At 44.0% G+C, this 25,639-nt stretch overlaps 1 protein-coding gene across 1 annotated transcript in view; it reads right to left on the bottom strand.

Moving 5' to 3' along the window:
* The window catches only part of PLCD3 (phospholipase C delta 3), a 379,382-nt gene that overhangs the window by 208,571 nt on the left and 145,172 nt on the right, over nucleotides 1-25,639 (bottom strand). The window contains exon 2 of the mRNA XM_078645134.1: nucleotides 15,503-15,664. Within this exon, the coding sequence (XP_078501260.1) occupies nucleotides 15,503-15,664 (162 nt within the window). The remainder of the gene's footprint in view (nucleotides 1-15,502; nucleotides 15,665-25,639) is intronic.

Below are 25,639 nucleotides of genomic sequence, written 5' to 3'. Positions count from 1 at the left end.
TTTCCACTTAGAGCAAGAAGACTCACCTGGTCAAGGTTAGTTTATTGTCCCAAAGTTTGGGGGGGGTCATGTAGGAGAGTAGGGTCTGCAATCCTATGATCACCCAGATTTTTGCTTTTTGCTTCACTGGTTTACGACTTTCCCTGGCTGTGGGCCTGCTAATCAGACCCACAGCCTAGCTGTTCTCTCTACTCCAAATTGTACCCAGGTACTGAATTGGCACTGGGCCCTCTCAAGTCCCTGTACCCAGGGCTGAGGTGCACCCAGAAGTCTCCCAGGGGCTGCAGCATGTATTATGCCACCCCTGGGCTGACTAACTAAATCAGACACAACTGGCTGCTTGACAGCTGGGGCAGAGTGGTGTACTCACCCTCTGCTGTAGATATAGTATTCCTATATCTAAACCTAAATGGACACACAGATCTCCTATCAGTCACTCCTATGGCAGGCCTTGACAATCCTGAAGGCAGAGTGCTTGGAATCGTGTGAGATAGTGCTCTGGCATGAGCTGAGCCTGTCTGCGGCTTTCGGGATCCATCCCTTAGCCGTTTCCATGATATCGCATACCATATACTCTTAAGTGCATTATAATCCTCGCGGTTATATGCCAACTCTGGTATCGCTTTATCAAAACATGTCGAGTAAGGTGTCATACGAATTGGAATACTAACCCATCGCCAATTCTGGCGACGGGGTTAGCATTCCACCCTCCTAGAGGGACACGACATGTATGTAACCTGTAACCCCGGTTAAAGTCAGACAGAGCCTTAGCTCCACAAAATGGATGCTGCCACCGAGACACAAGTCTGCCCTCCTGCTGCTGGGAGTCCTCCCAGCCCAGGAGGCAAGGACAAAGGGTTTCCTGCCAGGGGCGGTGCCAGCACCGTCCCAGACAGGATTTTGTGTATCCTAGGTAGGCAGGGCTTTAGAGGAAGGTGACTGCAAGTGGCACCCCGGTGCTCACTGTGCATAGGCCGGCTGAAACCAGTTCCAGGGGCACTCCAGCCCCTGGCCTGGGGAAAGCCCGCCAAAGGAGAGGGGTGTAACCACCCCCCTCCTGGTCCCACCCATAGGGCAGGACTTAGTCGCGTGCCAGCCCCTTTTTGCAGGATAAAGGTAGGAACTGGCCCCCTTCCAAATCAGATCATCTTTGAATCCTGAAACTACTTTCCACGAAAGGAACTCAAGACTTCTTCCCAAGATTCTCCCTTGTGACTAAGGAGTAGTCACCCTGCAGCAGCAGGCACCAACCAAGCATCGCGGTTTGTTGCCAGTCTCTCCTTCGGATCAAGACTGCTCCAGCACGACGAGAACCGGCTTCCCTGGCACCTCTGACCTCAACCTACATCATCAGCCCAGCTGTGATCCGTGGGTGCGACGAGACCTCGAGGGACCGGCCATCTTCAGAACTGCACGACGCTTGTCCAGCACGACCACCGAGTGACCCTCGACCGAGTGCTTTGGGGTAAGAGAAGCCCCGACCCTGAGCAGCTCCAGCACCGAAGTTCAGCCCCCCTGCATCCACGAGATCTGCGTGGGGCCCTTCTGCTCTTTGCTGCCAACCGCGTTGTCCAGGTCGCGTGCCCGTTGGCTAGTGGCCCTCTCACGACGCTCCACGACGACAAACACTGCTGGTCTGGTTGCTCCAGACTAGCCCTTGCTCCCCTCCAAAAGAGGAGCACCCTGGACCCTCCTGGTCCACTCAAGACGCCATTTTAGGTCCACCGAGTGGGCCTTGCATTTGCCAAGACTTGTTGCCCAATCCTGGGTCCAGCGACGTCGACAGCAAGAACCTTCGTGGGACAGCTCGCACCTCCATCCTGGTCGCCGACAACGCCTCCTGGTCCGAGAGACTGCAGAGCCCAGCAGCGCCCACTCACCTGGCTGAGGTGACTTCGTCCGGTGCCATCCTGGTGTCCACTCAAATCACTGGCTAGTGATTCAGAACTTGGTCCCCTCTGCTTACAGGTTTCTTCTTCCCTGATCCAGGCTTGGATCACTCCAAACTTTCTTCACTGGCCGCCTGCCAGCAACTCTTTCTTCAGGCTCCTGGATCTTCAACGAGGGTTTCCGACGCAACTTCAACCCTATGCAGCTGCAGCCCCTGGGCTAGGTAACCTGAGTACTCCGGTGCTCCAGCATAGTCCAACACCCTAAGTGTTCGGATCCACTCTTGTTTTCGACCCACCTAGTCGGGTTCGCCCGAGAACAGTAACTTTGCAACTGCTAGCCTCCATAGACTTTTTCCCGCCTTACGCGTGAGAGTTCCCACTCTGCACACGACGTCCACAGGCCTCCTGCATCTAATCCCAGTGTTTAGAATTGTAGGCCTAGCGATTCCTGAGTCTAGAAAAGTATTACTTACCTGCTAGCAAGTTCGCATTCCACTTACTGTGTATATGGTTTTTCGTGCCCCTAGGGCATTTGTGTAAATTGTGCGACTTAAAGTATTTTCGTAAGAGTTTTGTTGTGTGCTTAGCTCCCTGACTCATAAAGAGTTTAGGGTAGTCTTGTTATAAATAAATATCTGTTTATTTTCATAACAACTTGTGTGGTGTCCTTTCACTTGGTGTTCAAGGGGTAATGTGATGGTAAAACAGCTGGCTTAACACGCCCTCTAGAGTCTTAGCCTTAGACTGCTCGTATCCATGCTACTAGGATAGCTGGTCTATAAGGTTGACTTACAACCAATCATCAATAAGGGTTGTTTGGACTGATACATAGTGATCACTAGAATAGTGAGCACTGCATATCAGGCCAACTTCCCACACAGCGTACAGCCCGCTAAACCCTAAATGACCCCTAAAGTAATTGAACTGGCAGTGTGACCCTTAATAAGCAGCCACTCTGGATACTGTTTGTTACTCTCTCAAGGCAACGCCACAAGTAAAAAATGTTATTGGATTGAACTGTAAATCTTAACTACGATTATATCTCTTTTGTCCATAAATTCTTCTATTTTACATCCTCACCCATCCACCACAATGCTGGCTTTCTTACTCCAACCTTAAATTTGCTGCAGTGGAAAATCTGCATTACTCACCGATTTACCACTATCTATGTGTAACTTACAATCCTAACATTCCACAAATTTGGATTCTGTGAAAAGGGCTGGTATTTTGCGCTCCTAACACTCTGGTGCACATACAAACATTTGAAAATCAGGGGGGCTATTTATGAGCCCCTTGCACCACCGGAGAGTCACTTTTTCTGACACTCCAGCCGCACAAATCACAAAATCTTATCTATGAGCTCACTAGCCACGCACAGCCATAACTATGCGTGGCTTTGAATGGTCTCATAGAAATGGAGCAAGGCAGAGCAAATCACTGCGTTGCCTCACTCTGCACTTAGGAGGCGTTCCATGGGCATTGCTATGAGTTTTCCCATCCAACACCCATGGATGTTGACATTACCTCAGATTTAGGAGAGCATGTAAACCTGGGAAAGCATCAAAACCTTATGCCTTCTGAGGTGAGGTGTGACAAGGAGAAATGACATTATTTCTCCTTGTTTTTAGATCAAGTCTGGGCAGCGCATGCACTGCTGCAAGGCATGGGGTACTCAGGTATGTACTTGAAGCTCCGCCCAGTCTCCGCCTATATTTGTCATTGGCTTGTGTCGTTGCCCTTGGTAAATACCGGCTTCTGATTCGTTAATATGCTTGTCAGTCCCTCCTTAATACCGTCTTGTCTTCATTTGTAACCACCCCCGAGGACTGGCCGTTTTACTTCGGTTGTTACACGGTAGGTGTTATTTACAGCATGTGAGCACTATTGTCCTTGATGAGTTTCTCCTTTTATAGGCACGACAAGCTTTCCTGCAACGGCACCCGCTTAGCTTGCACCATTCTGCTCTCCAGCTTTTGATTTCAAGCACATTGAAAACAGGCCTGTACAGAGCACGATTGAAAACAAGACTCTAAACCTCTGCTCTGTATCGCTGAGTGCAGGATTATTTATTTATATTTTTGTCCCGCTTTTATCATTACTAGCGCATGGTGAAGGGTGGGGGCAACCTGTCATGTCGGCGACTTTAAAAAACACATAAAAAACAAGCATTTGCTATGCAATATAGCTTTCATTTGCGAGAGTTTAAACTATTTGCATTGTAAATGACAATGACTTTTATTGATGTTTTAAAAACCAACACATAAATAAAATGCATTGTCATTTAACAATGCCAATAGCTCAAAGTCTCACAAATGTGAGAGCTATTGCATTGAAAATGCTTGTTTCCTCTTTCGATGTGTGCTGTATTCAGCAGCACACATCGAAAGAGGAAAAAGCCTTTTAGGATTGTTTCTGTGCAGGAGGGTGACACTTTCTGCACAAAAACAATCCTGCCAACAACACAGGCACCTTTGCACCATGGTGCATGGGTGCCTGTGTTGGCGCTAGGCTGCCGAACGGTGCCAGCACAGGGGAAAAGCCAGGAAAGCACCGTATTGCATAAATACAGTCAGCGGCGTAACACAGGCCCCCCGCAGCCCCTGTGGTGCGGGGAGGGCCTCAAGCTCCAGGGAGCCCCATCAGCACAGCACTCTGGCTGCAGGGCTCCTGATTGAGCCCCGGAGGGGGGGGGCCGAGCTGCCTTGCAGGGAGGCCCCCTCAAGGTTCTTACGCCAGTGAATAATGTAACATACGTGCCTCCGCAGACCACACCCATCCCACTGTCGAGGAATCTTACCCCCGAATCAAGGGACAAGGAAAGCTTTGGGTATCCACATGCTTATTAATCAACACCCAAGTTAAAACTCTGAATGTTGTGTATTCAAAAAGGAGTGTCTGAAACAGGGTGGAACACATACCTGACTGACGTCATAAAATTACGAGTCACTTGAACTATCAGTTTGTAAGCCAGTCTGGCGGGTTTGTCTTCTTTCCTCACGAAACACGGCTTTTGTTTTTAGTAGCGGCTGAAATATATCAGTGGGTAGGGTGTTACTGCAGAAGGGGTTGTGTAACCTGCAGGTCACAAGTTCGAACGTCGGCGGAGCCAACGCCCCCTTTTATCCTTCTGTTGTTGCGTAAATGTGTTTGCTTCATTTAAATAATAATAACACCTCCGCTTCAAACACCAGCATTCATTTCTAGCAGTGGTGAGGTCATCATAAATGTAAACATTTCTTACCCCAGGTTGTTAATAAGCAATGTTTTTTTTAACTCTAGCGCCTATCATTTCTTTTTGTCAGCGCTATGTGTTCAGACCTTTCAAGTTGTTTAAACTGCTACCTGAAAACTTGTTCTAGCTTTTATTGAAAGATGATGCTGACCTTGCGATTTTATTCCTTGGTATAAATTGATTTTTATAGAGATCTTTCCTTTGTTATTTAAGAATATGGTCCAAGGAGCTTATTTGCAGTTCGGCTGCCATATACACAGGGCTGCAGAGGCACTATCCTTACTACTCCACCCAGGCAGGCAACTAGATCCAAATTTCAGGGGGGGGGGGGGGGGGTGGGGCTGAAAATATTTCGGGGGGGGGGGAGCTAATTCTTCCAACCACGGACAAAGTGGCCGTGAGAAGGGGTGACCACACAACAAAAGCCTCATTTATAACTAAATGGTCTTTTTACATGCTCGCCAGCTTGCGAAGCTGTGTCAGCCCGGGCTGACAGGCATGACGGGGGAAGGGGGGGGGAGGGGCTGAAGCCCCGTGAGCCCAAAGGGTGTTGCGCGCCTGACTCCAGCCGTGGCCGAACCATCATTATTTCTTTGTTTGATACAGCGCAAACTTGGCCCTAGGGCATTACAGCGCTTTACATGAGCACCAGATTATCAATCAATCACGTGTTTGTTAAGCGCGACTACTCACCCGTAAGGGTCTCAAGGTGCTGGGGAGGAGGGGAGATGCAGGTTCCAGTCCATCAAGGAGGGGGTCTGTTGAAGAGTCAACTTTTGAGGTTTCTCGTAAAGATGGGGAGTGATGTCTGAGGTGGAGCAGTAGGGCGTTTCAGGCTCTGGCCGCGTGGAAGGAGAAGGAGTGGCCTCCTGATGTGGTCTTTCTGGTGGAGGGGACCACGGCGTAGGAGAGCTGGGCTGATCGTAGGGTCCTCTGGGGTGCGTGGAATTTGAGTCAGCTGTTCATGTATGCTGGTCCGGTGTTGTGGAGGGCTTTGTGTGCATGGGTGAGGATCTTGAAGGTGATTCTAGTCTGGATGGGGAGACAGTGGAGTGTGCACAGGTGCTGGAAGATATGGCAGTGTCTTGGCAGGTTGAGGACCAGTCTTGCGGCGGCGTTCTGGATGTTTTGTAGCCTGCGGGTGATGTTTTTGTTTATCCCGGCGTAGAGTGCGTTGCCTTAGTCGAGTCTGCTGGCGACGAGGGCGTGAGTGATGGTCTTTCTGTGATTGAGGGAGATCCATTTGAAGGTCTTATGTAGGAGGCGGAGGGTGTGGAAGCAGGAGGATGCAACAGAGTTGATCTGGCGGTCCATTTTGAGCTCGGAGTCCAGGATGATTCCAGGGTTGCGTGTGTGATCCGTGGGGATGGATGGGTTTCTGCTGAGCGGGGGCCACCAGGTGTCGTTCCAGGCGTCGGGGGGGGTGGGTCCATGATAAGTTACATTACACAAGGTCAGATTAACTTTTTTAATGCACAGGGAAATAAAGTGACTTACCCAAAATCACTGGATATTGAGCAGACGCCGGAACTCGTACCTGGTTCCCCAGTTTCAAATTTAGCAGCTCTGGCTGTTAGGCCATATCTCTAAATGGCTGCTCACTGGCCGGATCTTTCCCCAAAGCACTCTCGTCTCCACAGTGCAAGCTCCTCTGGGGAAACCATACAGACCCTCAAAGAGGGGTCCACTTGCAGAAATAGCCTCGTCAATGTCACCCATTTAAAAACAGACCCCCACCCCTGAACACCGGTTCATCTTCGGATAATCAGAGCCCATGCGCTGGAAGTTGCTTCGCAATGCACAGGTAACTACAAGGACTTTTTCAGTTTGAGACCACCAAGGTGTAGTGGGTGGTCCCCTGCAGAATATAGTGCCAGTAGCCATGTCCTAAGTAAGCCCATCAAATGCCTACTCTTCCTGCGTCATATCAATACAACCAGTGCCGTCTTAACACATGGGCAAACTGGACAGTTGCCCAGGGGCCCCACGAGCATAGGGGCCCCATGCAAACCAGAATCTAACACTAATACTTTGTCAAACATTGTTATTCCTATGAGTGGTTGTGTAGGCAAGGCCCAATGCACTGCTTTACCAGGGGCCCTATAATGCTAAGACGGCCCTGCATACAATGACTTTCACTATAGAGGAGCCACGGAAGCTCTGCCATCAGAATTACTGTGTTCCTCCAACCTTTGAATGGAGCTGGGGACTGGACATCTGCAGATGGCAATCTCAGTTCAATGTCCGGTTACCACCACCTCTAAATGAAGCTCTTATTCTGCACTTTCTGCTGCCAAATGGGATATTTTAAGAACCTTTGCTTAGGTCTCTGCCTCCACCTCCACCGACCTTGACACTGACGCCCAGTCTCAGCTGGACTGTTAGCTGACAAGGGTGTCGAGTTGTTACCGGATTGCTTCCTTCCACCCATTATGTCTTTGGTACAGCCAGGGTTCACGTATTTGGACTCACCCTAACGCTGCTGGGCTGTATTATCCCTTTTAACTTTATTTTTTCTTCTGTATGTGTTTAACACAGGATTCATTCCCCTGCTAGGTAAATCCTCACTCAAGACAACAGAGGTTTCCCGAATAAAATGAGTGAAGAGCTCTGTCACATAAACAAGCATTGGCAAAGATACATATGTGTAGCGCTAGCCATCGGCATTTCAGCTTTGGTAATGCTTGTTTTATTGTGACATGGTTTTTGCAAAACCTTATTGTTGGGAATGCTGCCAGGGCTCAGCAATCGAAATAAAAAATATTGTCTAAAAGCAGAAGTATTTTTTGGTCTAAAAAATGCACACATTGCCATAGTAATCTCTGTCACTGAAGGGAACTACTCTTGCGTGCAGGTGTGATCTTTATGAAACGGCAAAATACCCTTTTACACACAGTAAAGTAAGCAAGTGGCTGAAGTGGGTTAACCCAATGCCCCATGCTGTAAGATGTAGTGGGCAGAGTTAAAATGCGAATGACACAATAACATACAAATGAATGAAAAAGACTGGCTGGAAGACCCTGTAAGTAAGCATATTATGTGTATACTTTTAGTAACATCAAAAGGTCTTGGCTAACATTACACCTAGAAATAATCTTCAGTCCACCTGCTGCTTCCCAGTATAATACATAGCCTGACACCTGACAAGGTAAAGTTTTGTCTTAGTGAAATTGCTGTCCCTGTTTCTCAGGAATGCTCCCAAGGATGCATGGTGGATTGATTGGTTGGCCTTAAATCTCCTCTATTCCCCCTTCCGGCTCTGTCTGCCTGTCACTTCCCTAAGTATTAAAAAGAATGTTTCTATTTTTGGATAAATTCTGCCCTAAAAATTATGGGAGATTAAATAAACCATCTAATGCAATTTGTCTTTTCTCTTTATTTCACCACCTTGAAAATCTACTAAACAAAACATCCTAACATCCCTTCCAATAACGAAAGAGACCTTCATTTCTTACCTCGTTCCCTGGTATGACAGGTTGACCGACTTAAGAGTGGCAAGTACATTTATGGCTAATACCTAATGGTATGATGTATGCAGTCAGACCATAATATCATTTATGGCATTTGAAATTGCATCTGTTTCATAAACAATGAGATCAGAAGCAGTGCATTTGATGTCCAAGTTATTATGGGTTACATGGGTGTTTTGCAAGTTATGGCTTGTAGAACTAACCTTAACTGACACATTTTAGTGACTTTTTTAATAACATTTTTTAACCATGTATATATATATATATATATATATATATATATATATATATATATATATATACATTGTTACATAAATGACTTTCATTATCCTACACGAGGTTGTGGTTATCCATTCATATGATAATTTTTCCCTGCTCACTGTAGGAGTTGACTTCTGTAAGTATGTCTTGGGTATTGTGTTTCTATTCCGGTTAGTAATCTCTACGATCTGTCAACTAACGACATTCTGGCATGTTACATAGATTGGGTTTCCTCTTCGTCCCCTGCTTTTGCTTGCCCTGAGATATGTATCTGTATTGTACTTGGGTTGCGCACACTTTAAATCGGAATTGCTTCTAGGCATTGAGAGATATTACAGATATCTGACGTAGTTACATCTCATTGGTGGTTTGGGTTACAAGACTTGTTACATATGATGGTATTACTCACGTCAAGCTAGGGTGACCAGAATTTTAAAGCAAAAAACCGAGACATTTCACAAAAATAGAAGAAGGACTATAATTTTATGTCAAGCGAGCGCACAGAATGACAGCGCTCCTCAGCAGAGAATTAGAAAACAGGCAGTAAAAACATACATAAGATGCAATTTTTAAACCCAGTAGCTTACCTGTTAATTAAATTGCTTTCTTGGAACAACTGCTAACTATCCCTGCTTTGTAAAACATAAAAAAAACACCTCCCCGCGTTTTTAGTAGACCCTCTCCAAAAACCGGGACATGAACTACATTTCTCAAAATCTGCTGGGACAGCTGGTGAAAAACAGGGACCGTCCTGGCAAATCCGGGACGCCTGGTCACCCTACGTCAAGCGCATGCAAATATCTGCGCGAGTTTCAAACAGCTCGACACAGGTAACTTCCAAACACTAGCCACCAACCAGCAGGAAAACAAGGCGGTGAAGTGGATTGCCCTATCACTTAGTCAGGCATGGTGGGCACTCGACCCATGATGCCCACTTCTGAAGGTAGTGCCTTCGTGTGCATCCTTACCTCTATATGACCTTCTAGCAACAGGAAGATCTGCTGTATCTGCTTTTCTGGTCCTTTTTCAGCCTGAATATAAAACCTCCCGGTGAAAGTGTAGTCGAAAGCCAGATCCCCTGGATGTTCACTTTCTTCCTTGTTCATGCTGTGATGAACCAGCCCCAACCCATTCTTGGCACTACATGTAAATGTAAGAGACTGGAGCGAGGGTTTCCTGTGCATCCTAAAAAAGATAGATGTTTGGACTCTACCTAAACCTAAAAGCTTTCCCAAACATATGCTTTTTAAGTTGTTCTGTCGATCCCAGCTCACGCCTGTAATATGGTTTACACTTTTGGAACCAAGTCCAGTAATGTGACAACTAACTGATACACTTAGTTTTCAGATATTGATGTTGTGCTAAGTCGGTCCTTTAATATCTCACGACATAGATGTGAGATAATTATGTCTATATGCATTTCGTATTCCATAAGTAAACCATCAAATTCATGTGCAGTTGGATTTCTTTTTGCAATGTTCAGCTGTTCTTTACACTCCAAACACTGGCACTGTACGGTGCACACTCAAATCTCTCAATGTTACCTTTGGCTGCCACTCCTTTGATTACACTCCTGGCAGCAGACTCACTGGGGCTCAGGTCATTTAGTGCGCCCCGACTCAGTCTCCCTTTTCTTACCTCCTCTCTAAGAGACTTACCCTGATGGGAAGCGGGTGGGGCTGCAATGTGCTTCGGGACTACTTCAGATCCCCCTAAACTCACCACAAACTATCTTCAAAATCCAGGCTCGTTGACACCCCATGTCTTTTTACTGTGCTCCAATGTTTCTAATGTTTTCTTGTTTCTCCTAATAATCTTATTTCCAGTGGGATAACTTATCATGCATGAACACTAATTGTTTATTACTTGGCATATGTGTGGCCTACTGCACGAAGCTATCATCCATATTTTATAAAAGGCTGTATTGTTTTCTCTTAAGATACTATCGTTTAATACCAAGGGGTTGAATCACCCGGTCAAAATGAAGAATATTTCAGACTATTTTAATGACCTGAAAGGCGTTATTGTCTTTCTACAGGAGACCAAGATTGGGTATATGGAAGCACTATCCCTTAGGAAATGATGGGTGCAGGATACTGCATGCTTCGATCCTTGTAATAAAAAGAAAGTAGAGGATCAAGTCAATCCATTATCTCTGCCAAACATGATGAAGAGGGCAGGTGGCAGGCTCAAAAATGGTGACAGGGATCTAAATACAATAGATGTATACAGCCCCAACAATAAGAACCCACATTTTTGGTACTCTCTAAACATGAAACTGGCATCAATACCTACTGATTCTCACCTAGTGTTTGGTGGCAATGGATCCCATCCTAGACCGTCACTCCTCGTTTATATATAGACCACCGAAGCACATAAACAAATGTAAAGCACATGATCTCTCTGACATTTGGAGAATACATAACGCTAAAGGCAATGATTTTACTTTTTTCGCCCCACTGCAATTAATAATATCCTGCATTGACTACATATTAAGAGACTCTGACCTCCTACAGCCTATCGCTGAATCCAACCGATAACCATCTCAGACCACGCCGTCATTTCTGTCGCCATTCTCAAATCACCTACCAAACCAAAGAACTCGTTCTGGTGGATGAACTCTGAAGTTCTTGACAGTGAATCAGATCCATTAATTTTTCACAAAAAACTCAAACAGCAGTAACTCTGGGACGCATTTACAGGCACTATAAGGTAAAAATTATGAAACGTATGGCCAGGAAAACCAAAGACATTGAAGAGTCCCTTAGTCCCTTAAACAGCTTTCCATGTCTATCAAACAGAAGAAAATATTTTTCTGACATTCTAAAAATGCTCAATTATTATATGAACTTAAAAAGCTAGAATACAATACTATTATTAATAAAGGAGCTTATGTGTGGGTACATGCACAACGAGCTAAAAAAACTCCTTCACCTCAACAAAGCTGTCGAAGCATTAGTTGCAACCCTCAAATTTAAGAAAATAATAACTTAATATTCCACATCAAAGCTCCCACAAATCCAAAATAGGAGATACCTGGGATATTTTCATAGACAGCTCTAGTGGCCTACGATAAACACAGCTAAAAAAATGTGATATCTTTCTGAATTCATTATCACTGAAAACCATAGGAACGCCTGAAAAGGAAAAACTGAATAAACCCTAAGAAACCTAGGAAATTCTCGAGGCCTTTAAATCTATCCGATCCGGCAAAGCACCATACCATTCCCTTTAATATTTTATAAAACAATCTCAATTGCAATCATTAAGCCCCTGAAAGAAACTCTTAATCACTTTGTGAGTCAGGGTAAGGTCTCCAGGACTACAGCAGAAGCCACAATAGCGGTAGTCCCTAAAGAGGGCATGGATCACTTTGAACCCACACATTTTAGACCGATCTCTCTACTAAATATGCAAGCAAACATTTACACAAAACTCCTGGCCAAGCAATTTGAACTCCACATTCCCAAGCTGATACATAACTTGCAAATGGGGTGTGTGGAGGGCAGTCTAGCAAGTGATAATATACGTACACCATGCCACTTTATAGAGATAGCATGCCTTTCTTCGCATCCGGCTGCTGCAGTCTCCCTCAGGGTGGATAAGGCATTTGATGTAGTCTCATGGCCTTTTCTAGAATCTGTCATCTCAAAACATAACTTAGTAGCTATATTTATGAAAATGACCAGGGTCTTTACTCTAATCCCATAGCGAGAACTGGAATTAATGGAGCCATATCTACAATGTTCAGTCTATATCAGGGTACAAGACAAGGTTGCCCCCCTTTCCTTGTTGTTATTCTTGCTGTCCATTAACCCTCTATTACAACTCTTCAGAGATCAAAAAAGTTTCTACTTCGGGATGCACCATTCTAAACAGCAGTATGTGCTGACGATATTCTTAACTTCTCTAGCAAAATACCTACTGCCATGCCAGAGATTATCAAAATATTCCACCACTTCTCTACAGTCTCTGAATGCACTCGAAACAAAGTCAAGGCAGAGGTCCTTCCTCTTAATCCCCACTGTTTGCCAACTCATCTTGGAGACTCCGGACTTAAATGGCAACCTACATTCTTTAAATACCTAGGAATCTGCCTGAATCAGTTAAACACAAATAACGAAAACAAGATAGAAGTTCAAGGATGTCTTATCCTCTTGGACTCCCAAACATATATCATGATGAGGAAGGATGGAAACTATAAAAATGATGGTTACTGCCCATATCAATTTAATTATATCTAAGCTCCCTGGGCGACTCTCACCATCCTTTTTTTGCCACTTTCGACATATTAAATTCAGCTTTTTTATGTAATGGCAAAAGAGCTGGGATTGCCTATAAAACCCTTTGTCTAGACTTGGCTCAAGGCAACTGTAAAATGCCAAACTGGCTCCACTACCCAACTGCCTTCCTGGTGAGGCAAGGTACACACTTGTTACTTGATGACTCATTTACCCATCCTAGATGGTTAAAAATCGAACGCTCATTATGCGCTCCTTAACTCTCGTCCTTCCTCACCATGTCGCACAGCCCAGTCCCTCAATATTGACAAATATTTTCAGACACAATGAAAGCATTTAGACCACTTGATAAATGCATATCTAACCCCAAATCCAGATCACAATATACTACCCTCTGGAATAATGCCTCAAAAGTAAAGCAGAAATGGTCCCTAAATTAAGACAAATATGGGCAGGTAAACGAATAGGCCTTGTCAAATATGTATTTAATTGATCTTGATTCCACTCCACTATCGATTGTGGAATTCCAAGTAAAATTTTGCTTACATTTTATCGATTTCTATGACTTCCTGAAAAGTAAATTGAAACTATCTATAGTAGGTTCATTTGAACATCCAGACTTACTTATTGCCTCAAAATTTGTTTTTCAACTGGCCATGTCCTCTCGTAAATATATAAATTGATCAACACCTACAAATTTAAAACCCAACCCCCATTCCAACAAAAATGGTCCAAACAATTTGCTGCTCTGCACTTAGATCCCCCCTTACCGGTAGTGTGGAATACTATATACGACAAAGCTCTGTGTAATAAACTTATCCCCTCACTTACGGAGTCACAATTTTCACTATATATTTATTACTGTGGACTTGAATCAACAGGGATACTTGTTGGAACACCAAATCCGCTCCTGAGATAGTGGACCATATGTTCTTTAGCTGTGATCTACTTAAACCATTCTGGGGAAAAACTGCAGACCAACTATCAAAAATATTCAAACTATTGATGATGGGAAACCTCCCATTAGTCATCCTAGAAGCATGGTCTTCCCCCTTGACAGACCCTAACTACACCTGATCTAGCACTTCTCAAAGAATTGAATCTTCTGTGCATTTTTCCTACTACACCTGGTGGCCATGGGTCACTTATCTATGAAGCGCCCACAAGGGGCTCTACCAGGAAATACTAATGTATCATAAATACAATGGCATACGCTAGATGTATTTACACATCTCAACCCTACTGGTTAATCTTTCTTCATTATCCCCTTATAGTGATAAGAGTAGACAACATACATAGCATCTAATTCTTTACTACTTGCTTAAGACATCCCCCTGGATTCCTCAGTTCTCCAAGTTATCTCCCAGTTGTGAATAAGGTCCCCCATTAAGTGACATAACCATGATAGCTATGTTTATTTTATGCCTAACAATCTAGGTTAACTGTTATTTCAAATAGGTTTTTTCGTCTATGTTCGCCAAGATGTTATATGATTTAATGATGGTCTTACCTATGTTCATATAGAAGTGGGATATTTAGCCTAGTCTGTAATTCTTACTGTTCTGATCAAAATGCTCTGACATTACCCTAAATTCCCACATACCACATGTATACATGATCTGTACTGTGCATACTTATGTATTTGATCTCTTAGAACTTTTTGTTTATAACAAAAACTTGTAATAAAGAACTATTGAAATAAAAAAGGCTCTTACTCATGCAAAAATATATGGACACATTAGTTCTTGTTTAAGTCCTTAAATTCAAAATATCAGATCTCAAAAACAGTTTAGTATTTAATTACATTGTGGTAACAGTTCGCATTTTGAATCCGTTGTTCATCTATCCAACATAATCAGCTCTCACAAAAATCAGGTTCAAAATTTGCTTTTGATTCTTTGTATGGTAGTATTTGGAGTTTACATCAAACCCAATTAATTGAATTAACCTCGTCTTCAGGACTTTAAATGAAAATTGATTGGAATTGATATTATTTAAGCAGTACTGTCTTATTTTCCAAATCCTTATCTATATTTGATAGTAATATTCTTTCAGAGTACTGATTGAGACTACAGCATTGATACAACACCATTCTTAAAATATCCTGGCAATAGGACTGACCCCCATTGTAACTTCAATCGGGAGGCTCGAATCCTGCTATTATTAAAACAGAAACTGATATGGGGGTGACACCTTTATTGCTTAGCAGTCATGAATTGGTCACCGAAGATCTGAGAAGCGCATCAATATATTATGTTTACGGGATTATTTTGCTTCCCGCCGCCAGGGTATTAGAGGTAAGCATGATATTAGTTATCTTCTGAACTGGCATTAACATAAGAGATTGTCACAAAAGGCAATAGCGTAATCCTTGCAACATATTCCCATCGTAGAGCTATTACTTACAGATCTGCTTTGAGCGTGCCCCCTTTGATGGACTCTCATACCAGATGGTCATCCCATCCTTCTCCAGTCGGTACAACCGCTGCTTGCGCCAACTGTGAGACTTGATCTTCCAAAGCTTGGAGCCTTTCAGCATTGCCTTGATGTCCTTATCATCCGTTAATCCTGTGAGAAGAAAAAGGAAAAGTTACAATCAACTACATAGTTCACATTCCCTGGCGTAAACATATGGTTACATTGCTGTGCGTTCACAGTCTCAATCTTCGGTTAACATGTTTATGAACACAAGACAATTGTGACTACTTTCAAAGTGTGAAACAGATATAAATGTGTAAAATATACAGCTGTGTAAACTATGCACACCCACGTTTACATCTTCATTTAACCCCTCCCACGCTCATGACGAGCTCAGCCCATCATGAGCCACGGTTCTCGTATGCTCATGACGAGCTCAGCTCGTCATGACCGTTAGAACGCTCGCACACTGGGCAAATTCCCCTGCTGTGCGAGCGTTCTAATGTGAAACGGGTGTGGTCATGACGATCTCAGCTCGTCATGAGCACACGTGAACCGTGGCTCATGACGAGCTGATCTTGTCAGGAGCACCGGGGCGCTGTGCGCGGTCCCCTCCCCTCAGCACAGCAGGGAAATGACCCCAGCAGCTAAGGGGTTAAAGCAATTGCTGTTCAGAGGAGTTGTCAATTATGTCTCCTGCAAATGTAGTGAAACTCACTCATTTCAATTATGGCCTGAATTAGAGGTTGGTGGAAGGTTACTGTGTCACAATGTAATGGATATCCCAACTGCCTTTTTGAAAGTTCCATAGGGTATAATACATTTGTAGCAAGGCACACAGGATATCAATGATGTTTGTCATGGAGCACGTTTGACTTCTGTGGACATGCACGTGATCATTACTGGAATCCCGGGACCCCAACTGAGTCATTACTGGGAGCTGGGAACACCAGCGTAAATAATTTTGATGATTTGATCCTCAAACCAATACAAAAAACTACAGAAGCAAGCATTCTTTAAACAAATACACAAATTAATAAATATTTTATTTAATTCACAGAAAAATATACCAATAACATTTTTCATTTTAATGGGAAGGTTGGTGCTTTTCTAAATTAAACTGAGGCCACCCATTGTCCATATTATATTGTATTATGCATGATGAATTTGCACTGCTATGATTAATAAATCTGAGGACACCAACTTGATTTTTAGCCTCCAACTTCAAATTCCTTCCCATTTACTAACTGATTAAAAATCTTCAATTTTACATTATGCTTCTATATTAATATGTACTTTATTAATCTGTTAATATTATCTAATTTTCTAAGCAGTCGTGGACCTCGAAGGTAGGTGCCGTGGACCCCAGGGTTTTCCGGACCACAGGTTAAGAACCGCTGTCACAGAGTACACACCTGCCAGACTCTAAATCAGACCCTTAATAGTTTCTCAAAGAGTTGGCCATGCTTTTCCCACACATTCTAAAGATGTAACTTACACCTGAATAATCCAGGAACCGGTGTGAGAAAAAGGCACCACACCACCTCAGGGTGTTCAACGAAAGGAGAGACAGGTAAATGAAAACTATTTCAAAGGGGGAATAACACTTTCAAAAATAATTATTAATCTGTAGAACTGTTGAACTTCAGTCATCTGAATAATGCACTGCTAAGCTTGAAAGACTGTGATGCATAAACATGAGTATGTTAGGCTCATGTGTGTGAGCAAGATGGTCTCTGTGAGCTTGGCAAATTGTAAAAGGGAGAACAAACTGGCCAGCAAGGGGCAAAACAATACCTACTACAAGCTGGGCCTCCAGTCTCTTTACCCCTCCCATTAACTCCTCGTGGGGGAATTTTGCCATTGTCCCCCATGCTCTTCAATATTTACGTTACGCCCCAGCCTAAACTTATCAGGTCTTACGGCTTTGTTGCTCTGTGTCTATCTCATCGGATGTTGATGAAGTAGCCAGTTAATTTAGAAACTGCCTGGCTAACATTATTATATGGATGCTAGAAAATGGCCTACAGCTAAACACTGAAAAAACAGAGGTTATTTTATTCAGTCCGATACTTCTTTCTGCAACACGTCTTGGAGGCCCTCCAACCCTGGCCCTCTTCCTTGTCCGGTTCAGAAAGTTAAAACTATAGGGGTGTTTTTTGATGGACAGCTTGGCTTCTCCGATCAAAATAACCAGGTTACATCCTCCTGCTTCCATCTCCTTAGAGTGCCAAGAAAAGTGTTTCCATACATCCCTCTTGAAACACAAAAGATGGTCATTGTAGCATTAGTACTATCTAGGATAGACTATTGCAACACACTTTCTAGGGACCCAGAAACAACTACAGCTGAAGCTGCAATCACTTCAGACTGCAGCTGCTCATCTGCTGCTTAAAATGCCAAAATATAATTCCATCTCCAAAGGTATTTGTGACTCACATTGGCTGCCAATCAGTGAACAAGTTAAATTTAAGGCCCTATGAATAGCCCCTAAGGCGTTGTATGGCGAAGGCCCGGCTTACTCCCTGAAAATCATTTCTTGGCATATGCCTTCCTTCTCTTAAATTAAGATCCAGCACTGCCAAATTAGTGCTAGTTTCCAAAATAAAGAGAGCTAGATGGGGAGGGGGAAGTTCCTCCTTCCTAGCGTGTACACTCTGGAACACCAAGCCCATTGTACTCAGATCTTAATCAAATAGATCATGTTTCAGAAAAATGCTAAAAACATGGCCATTTTCTATTCATTATTCACTGGTCAGCTGCTCATCCTTAAGAGACCACTCGCACTAAAACGCCTCAGCATTTGCACGCTTTAAAAAGGTTTTACTTACTTACTTATTATTCAGCTGTAATTGTTGCAACCATATTCCCTGTCTAGAACAGTACTGAAAAATCCCAGAACTCCCCTTCATCAGGACCTATCACACAGATGTTCAGGATGGTGAGAAAGTAACATTTTCAATTACAACCCTCAAGAAACATTCTGTGTTTTGGACACAGTTTTGGATGGTAGCGCAAGTAGCTGCCTTGTGTTACTATGCGTGGGGAATGCATTCCAGAGGTGGACTGCCACCCACGGTTTTTGGTGCAGTCCTAGATTTAATACGACTAGTAAACCTGGGAAAGCGTCATAATGCGATGTCTTCCCAGGTGAGGCGTAATGAGGAGAAATATGTTTCTTTCTCATTGTTATCTCCTCTTTCTACATGTGCTGCATTCTGTAGCACACACAGAAAGAGGAATATGCTTTGGGAATTGGTTTGTGTAAGAAGGTGTCCTTTCCTGCATAAAAACAATCCTACCTGTAACACAAGCACCCTTGCACTGTGGTGGACGGGTGCCTGCGTTGGCACGTGGCAGCCACAAGTGCAACAGTGTAGCAGAGGGCAGATACGTTAGTGTTAGTTAGGTATGTTAGTGATTATGCCACATTTCTGCTCTCTCCATTTGACGCAACGCAGCAAGTTGTCTTGCTGTGTGGTGCCAAATTGTAATTCTGTCCCTCAATATATAGACACAGAAAATATGTTGCTTCATTCTACTAATTGCCAACTCAGTACCTCAGCTTTATTCCTGCCCCGATGGTGAAACATACCCAGCTTCTTGACAATTTAGATGCGGACACACTGTCACATCACTACCATATCCATTGAGTGTCCTCCTTTCGCTTCTATGTTTTGATACTTCCTACATCATCTGTGAAACCATCACTCAGTCATATTTTATGGTTGGTTCAGGGAACCAACCCTCCTCGGGTCTTTTCCACCCCTCACTCAACTCAGCATTTGAGTAATGACTCTGCTTTGGTGTCACTGCATAAAACTGTTCACCTTTTCCACATATTATATATATATTAAAAACAGATACGGCCCTTTCACCTCACATGTATCCCACCCTAAAATATAAATGGGTGGGTTGTTTGTTGTGTTTTGAGTAAGTACGAGTCTCTTTAGGATCTGTTAAACGGCTGGGTGGAGCGAGGCCCATATCCCTTCACAGTATAATGACTTACTAGCATATCTAACTATAGAAGTATTGGTATGCCTGCGTCAATGTGCCCTCTGCTACGTCACCTCTCTCTCATGCTCACACGTGAACACAGAAGGAAGGCATTTGCGAGGGTGGCTGTTATGAGTTTCTAAAGTGGGTTGCTGAAACAGGGCTGATTGTGGCACCTCAGCCCCCCAGCCTCATCCAAAATACAACTACTTGTACCACTTCCCTCTTTACCACACAAAGGAGCAGATTTACAAGCCCCTTGCGCCACTTTTGAGTCACTTTTCCCATGCTAAAAATGACGCAAAGGTGTCCTTTCAAGGGGAATAACTCATAACTGGCAAAAAAAGTATCCATGCGCTGTCTCGTTTTGTGACAATAATGGACACTTGAGCAATTTTACTGCAATCCAGCCTTCGCCTACTTGGTCACTCTGTGCTACCAAAGTGTAAAATTAAAGTCAGAAAAAAGAACTTGCTTAACAAGCATTGACAAAGCCAATAAGTCCTGTCTTGACAAGATTGTACGATGTCAATTTTTCTATTGCAACCATAAAGCACCACAATATAAAAAAAAGAAAAAATAAGTAATGTCACCAAAAGAAATGTCAAGTTAAAAAATACATATTTATTGCACATATTTTTAACAGAAATGTAAAGCTGCTTCCTAGCAGAACAGTTATAGAAACCCTTTTCTGATTCTTAGTGGTGCAAACAAATGGTACCATTGGCTCTGAATTACTGTACAAGTTTAAGAGAAAGAGAGTAACCCTTGAAACCACAGGAACTGGGTATAATGCAGTAAAAATGAAGGTGTTCCCTGGGTAATATTGGATTTATCTATTGGGAACATCTAATCAATTACACTTTTCTCCTTAAGGTTAAACACTCAATTTTTCAACCACATATAATCTACTTCACTTTTACCACGCACAGTAGAACCGCAAAGGCATAAACTCAAAATGAATCACTAATTCCAACTGTACATTCCATTGCTTTTATTAAAAATAAATTAAAAGAGTTTATTCTAGAGTCTGGCACTTAAAGAATGGTATTTTGAATGTTAGCAACAACTCATCATATAACAAGTTCTTTGGCATCAACATTTCATATTTAATACAGTGCCTAGTGCCAGTCTAAATTACTGTAACCTGCTACCACAGTTTAAATACTCAAGTATGTCTAAAAATCTTTAAAAAGTACAACAAAAGACAAATAAATACATTGACAAACCATTGTATTTTACTTCTTTTTAGGCTGATGTTCACGTGTTGTCCTTCCTGTTGCAAGAGAGCCAATGGCTGAATCAGGCTGACCCACTGCCCCACCCTATAAGTTTTGGTGGGTGGAAGCAAAACGTTATGTGCACTATATGCTGTCGACATGTGTCTGCCAACTTACTGATGTTTGTCATGAAGAAGGATTTGTAACAACCTTATTCAATCAATCACTGCAGGAGGGGGACTCCATCTTTCAGCGGCATTCATACCCAATTTCTGGATGGCTGAATTTTGTGCCGAAAGGCCATGCTTGAATGATTTCTCCTTCAGACGCCATAACCATGACTGCGTCTGCTGTGCTCCACGGCCAGAGTGATGCACATGGTCTTGCATTTAGGATAATGACTGGCCGACAACCTGTCGTTCTTAAACCGTGAGGCCTGCCTATTGTTGGCCTCACTATTGGTAGAAGTGCTGCAGCATTCGGGAATGTCTCCTTGAAGAGGTGCTGCTGCCTAGGGCCTAGGCCCGCCGCCACCGTAGGAGAGGGTCTATGACCGCTCCACTCCGTGGGCCAGTGCTCCGTTGCCACCAGCAGGTAGTACTTTGACAGAATGGCTGTAACATGGGCCAAATAGCTTGTGTGACCTCTGTCTGTAATCTCACTCTAGGACAAAGTGGGCGACCTGGCAGAATAAGCACTGAAAAAGCAAATGGGTCTTGTCTTTGGGAACTATTGGCTTTGCCAATGCCTTTTGCCGGTGATGTACAGCATCCGCAATGCTCTGCGCAACATGGCTAAAAAGGTTTAAAAAAGCAAATAAAGTGTGATGACGAGCCGCAGTGGCCACATCATTTGCAGCTTGCGTCGTCCTGTAGGCTCTATTTCAGAAGTGCCTGTTCCATAGAGTTCATGTTTCATACAGTGAATGGTTTCCGTATCTATGCACCACTCCTTTGCAGTGTCCCATGCACCACAAGCAACCGGGGCACAGACACACTGACACCGTGTGCTGCAGGGAGTTAGCACACAGAAACACAGACACTCTGCGTTGGTAGAACATGGTGCATAGAAACACTGCAGGAGACTGGTGCATAGGAAGATAGACACCAGGCTGGTCTATTGACACGCATACAAACTGAACTGCAATGAGCTGGTTATACATAAATGTATACTCACTGCACTGTACCAAACGAATGCATAGAACCACGAGCTTAGTGCACTGTAATGGGTGCATGGAAGCACAGAGACCCTGCAAGGAAATGATGCATAGAAATATACTCTGCACGGCATCAGACGGAAATATAGAAGCACAGACACCAAGCATTGCAGATTGCTGATTTACAAAAAATGTGCACGCACTGCACCCGCGAGACTAATGCATAAAACCACAGGCACCCTGCCCTGCGACTGACTGGTGGCTTCCTTCGCAAGCTTGAAAGTCGCCTCGATCCGCCCGGAGAGCCAGAGGCTTGCGGCCTGGGATTCTTTGCTCTCTCATCTGACCTCCTCATAATCAGCTTCTTCAACCCGGGCTTATATGGAAGTACTTTGATGACCTACTTCCCGTTACTATGACTACCCTCTGTTTGACTTATATAAAAACAACATGTCTTTTATATTTTTATTTGGAGTGTTTATCGACAGTGTGTATCCTTCCAGTTACTTCAGAGCACTTGGTGAAATGCGGAAAGAGGGGAGTTAGATGACAATTGGTGATGGGTTGGGGTCTGATAATCCATTTTCGCTGCCATGGCGGCATCGAACAGTTCCGTTATGAGCCCTTTGCTGAAGAGGTTGTAGTTTGAGTCCACACCGAGACGTGGTCAGTGAGTTCCAGAGTCTAGATCCTTGGAATCCCAGGACCCTCCATGTCCACTCCTTCTGACGGCTCATTGAGCGGTAACGTTTGCCAATGCTGCTAACAGGTTACTGTTGGGCACCTCGTGGGCAGGCATATAGATTCCTGCAAACGAGCAATAGGTGAACCTTTCCTTGTGCGCCCCTTGCATCCCATCACCAACTTCAGTAGCTGTCAATGAAGGGGTCTCCAGCCAGATTCAGCACACCAGCAGTGGTGTGGCTTTGGCTGCTCCAATCAAAGGCAGAGGGTCCTTCTGTCCATAGGGACCAGTAGAGGTGTGACTTTGCCTGGTCTATTCAGGGTCAGAGGGATCTTCTGTCCATAGGAATCAGTAGAGGTGTGACTTTGGCTGGTCCATTCAGGGTCAGGAGTATATTCTGTCCATAGGAATCAGTAGAGGTGTGACTTTGGCTGGTCCATTCAGGGTCAGGAGTATATTCTGTCCATAGGAATCAGTAGAGGTGTGCCTTTGGCTGGTCCATTCAGGGTCAGAGCGATTTTCTGTCCATAGGGATCAGTAGAGGTGTGACTTCGGCAGGTCCATCCAGGGTCAGGAGTATCTTCTGCCAATAGGAATCAGTAGAGGTGTGACTTTGGTTGGTCCATTCAGGGTCAGAGGGATTTTCTGTCCATAGGGATCAGTAGAGGTGTGACTTTGGTTGGTCCATTCAGGGTCAGAGGCATCTTCTGTCCATAGGGATCAGTAAAGGTGTGCCTTTGGTTGGTCCATTCAGGGTCAGAGGGATTTTCTGTCCATAGGGATCAGTAGAGGTGTGCCTTTGGTTGGTCCAAACAGGGTTAGAGGGATCTTCTGTCCATAGGGATCAGTAAAGGTGTGCCTTTGGTTGGTCCATTCAGGGTCAGAGGTATTTTCTGTCCATGGGGATCAGTAAAGGTGTGACTTTGGCTGGTTCAAACAAGGTCAGAGGGATCTTCTGTCCATAGGGATCAGTAGAGGTGTGACTTCGGCAGGTCCAAACAGGGTCAAAGGAGTTTTCTGTCCATGTAGACCAGCAAAGTGCCCTGTTCTGAGGAAAGCTTGATATATACAATAATGTGAAGGTCATCAAATTGAATGTGAGGTCAAGAAACAAACTGAAGCCTTGTTTTCTAAGGTTGACCATGTATATACTATGCATGACCATAAAAAATGCTTGAACACAATTTAAGCCACTTGATTCTTCTTCTGCTTTTTATATCATTTCGCTGACTAACTTTCCTTGAATATCTTCTGCCTCTCTGTACGACTCAATGCTTCACATTCTGAGTGGATAGAATGTTCCTTCAAAAGAATTCACGGAATTCCCTTCACAGGATGTGAAGAATACCAGTTTATCTATCCTGCACCTGCCCTGCCACGTATGGGGCAGGCATGGGTAATTTCACGCAACCTGATTTGTCCTAACTCTGGAAGATCGCCCTGTCCTGGGAACTGTGCCATTTCTGTTCAGTAGAGATAGTGGGTTCACTTGTGGTGCCCTGTGTTTAAACTAACTGTAAACAGGCATTGCTGTACAGTGCAGCTGCATTTCTGAAGTGGAAAAGGCAATTTCCAATATACACATGTGCATTGCAATCCACAGTTGTTATCGAAAGCTGCATTGCACACATGGCGAGCCCTTATGAGCTGCAAGACTGATTAGGCCTCGATGGGGTGTGCTCCCATTATCGGTGTGCAGAAGGGAATCCGCAAACATTCTGCAACCAACCTCGTTGTGGCAAAAGCACTGAATGGATGCCAACTGCAGAAAGTGACCAGCAACCATTCACAATTGGAAGCTATCCATGCCAGACACATGCCAGTGAGTGCCAGAACGTAAGCAGACATTGGGCAAATGTATTTTCAATGCCCCTCCCTCGAGAGCAGCATGTGAGCACACTGTGGAAGCCAATGGTGAGAAGTGTGCTGCCCCTTTGAAGGATCCTCTGTCCCTTTATTCCCTGCTGTGCAGAGAGCCCCAGTGCCACATCATAGGGTAGGGACCACAATACCAGTACATTGTGAGAACCAATGGTCAATCAATCAATCAGGTGGCTTGTAAAGCACAACCACTCACCCATGTAAGGGTCTCAAGGCACTGGGGGGGGGGTTGGTTGGGGGGGGGACTGCTGGTCCATCGAAGGCTCTTTGGTGAGGGGGAGGTGCACTGCCCCTTGTAGGCCTCAAGCCCCTCTTTTCCCACTGCGCATAAAGAGACGCACTGACTAATCCCATGTCATCAGTGCTAATGAGGGTTCATGTGTGCTTTAATGCACAGAGAGCCCATTGCTCTGTGCCCAACTGTACATTACATGGAGGGGAACGCATTGGCCTGGGGCAGCACAGTTCTATCTATTCAAAATCAGGCAGCCTTGTGTGAAGCCTAGTTAATTAATATTACACCTGTTCACTTCCATTTTCAATGTATCTGAAGGAAATCCACTTTTGATGTGTGATCATACCCAATTTATCGCCTTTTGCTGGACCCAGTATTTTTACTTGTCTTTAGAACTCTGTGCACTCGACAGCTGCTAAACAGTAGTAAAGTATCTGTGCTCCCTCTTTAAATACAGTCGAATTGGCATACTCCTAATTGGTATATTTAACTTGCTTATAAGTCTAGTTTGAGGTACAAAATGTACCAAAGGCCTGAAAGTTAAGTGCCAGTAGTGGACTGCAGTAATTATTATGCAATCCACTATAGTGGCAGTGCAAACATGGCTTGGCCCTACTATTGTAGCCTGACTGTAACAGTGCAAAACATGCACTGTGGCCTGTCAAAATTAACCATTTTTGACAGGAAAAAACTCCCTGTTAAATATTACCCCCTCTGTAAAACATGTAGCTCACAAAGTAGGGTGCATGGGATTTAAAAGTGGGGCATGTAGAAAGTTAATGTTATCATGTCCCTACAATGACAAGGTCCTAAAAGCTGTTTTCACTGTGGCAGGCCTAGCTGTTCTATGTAGAAACCCAGAGTGCAGATTAAAATACTTCATAGTGTAGCTCAGGAATGGGACCAACTAGTAAAGTAATTAAACTGTTTTTAATAGTTAATAAAATCT

This window comes from Lissotriton helveticus, chromosome 5_1, assembly GCF_964261635.1.
Source record: "Lissotriton helveticus chromosome 5_1, aLisHel1.1, whole genome shotgun sequence".
Classification (NCBI taxonomy): Eukaryota; Metazoa; Chordata; class Amphibia; order Caudata; family Salamandridae; genus Lissotriton; species Lissotriton helveticus.
Note: the sequence above shows the minus strand (reverse complement) of the source record. Positions and strands in the feature narration are given on the sequence as shown.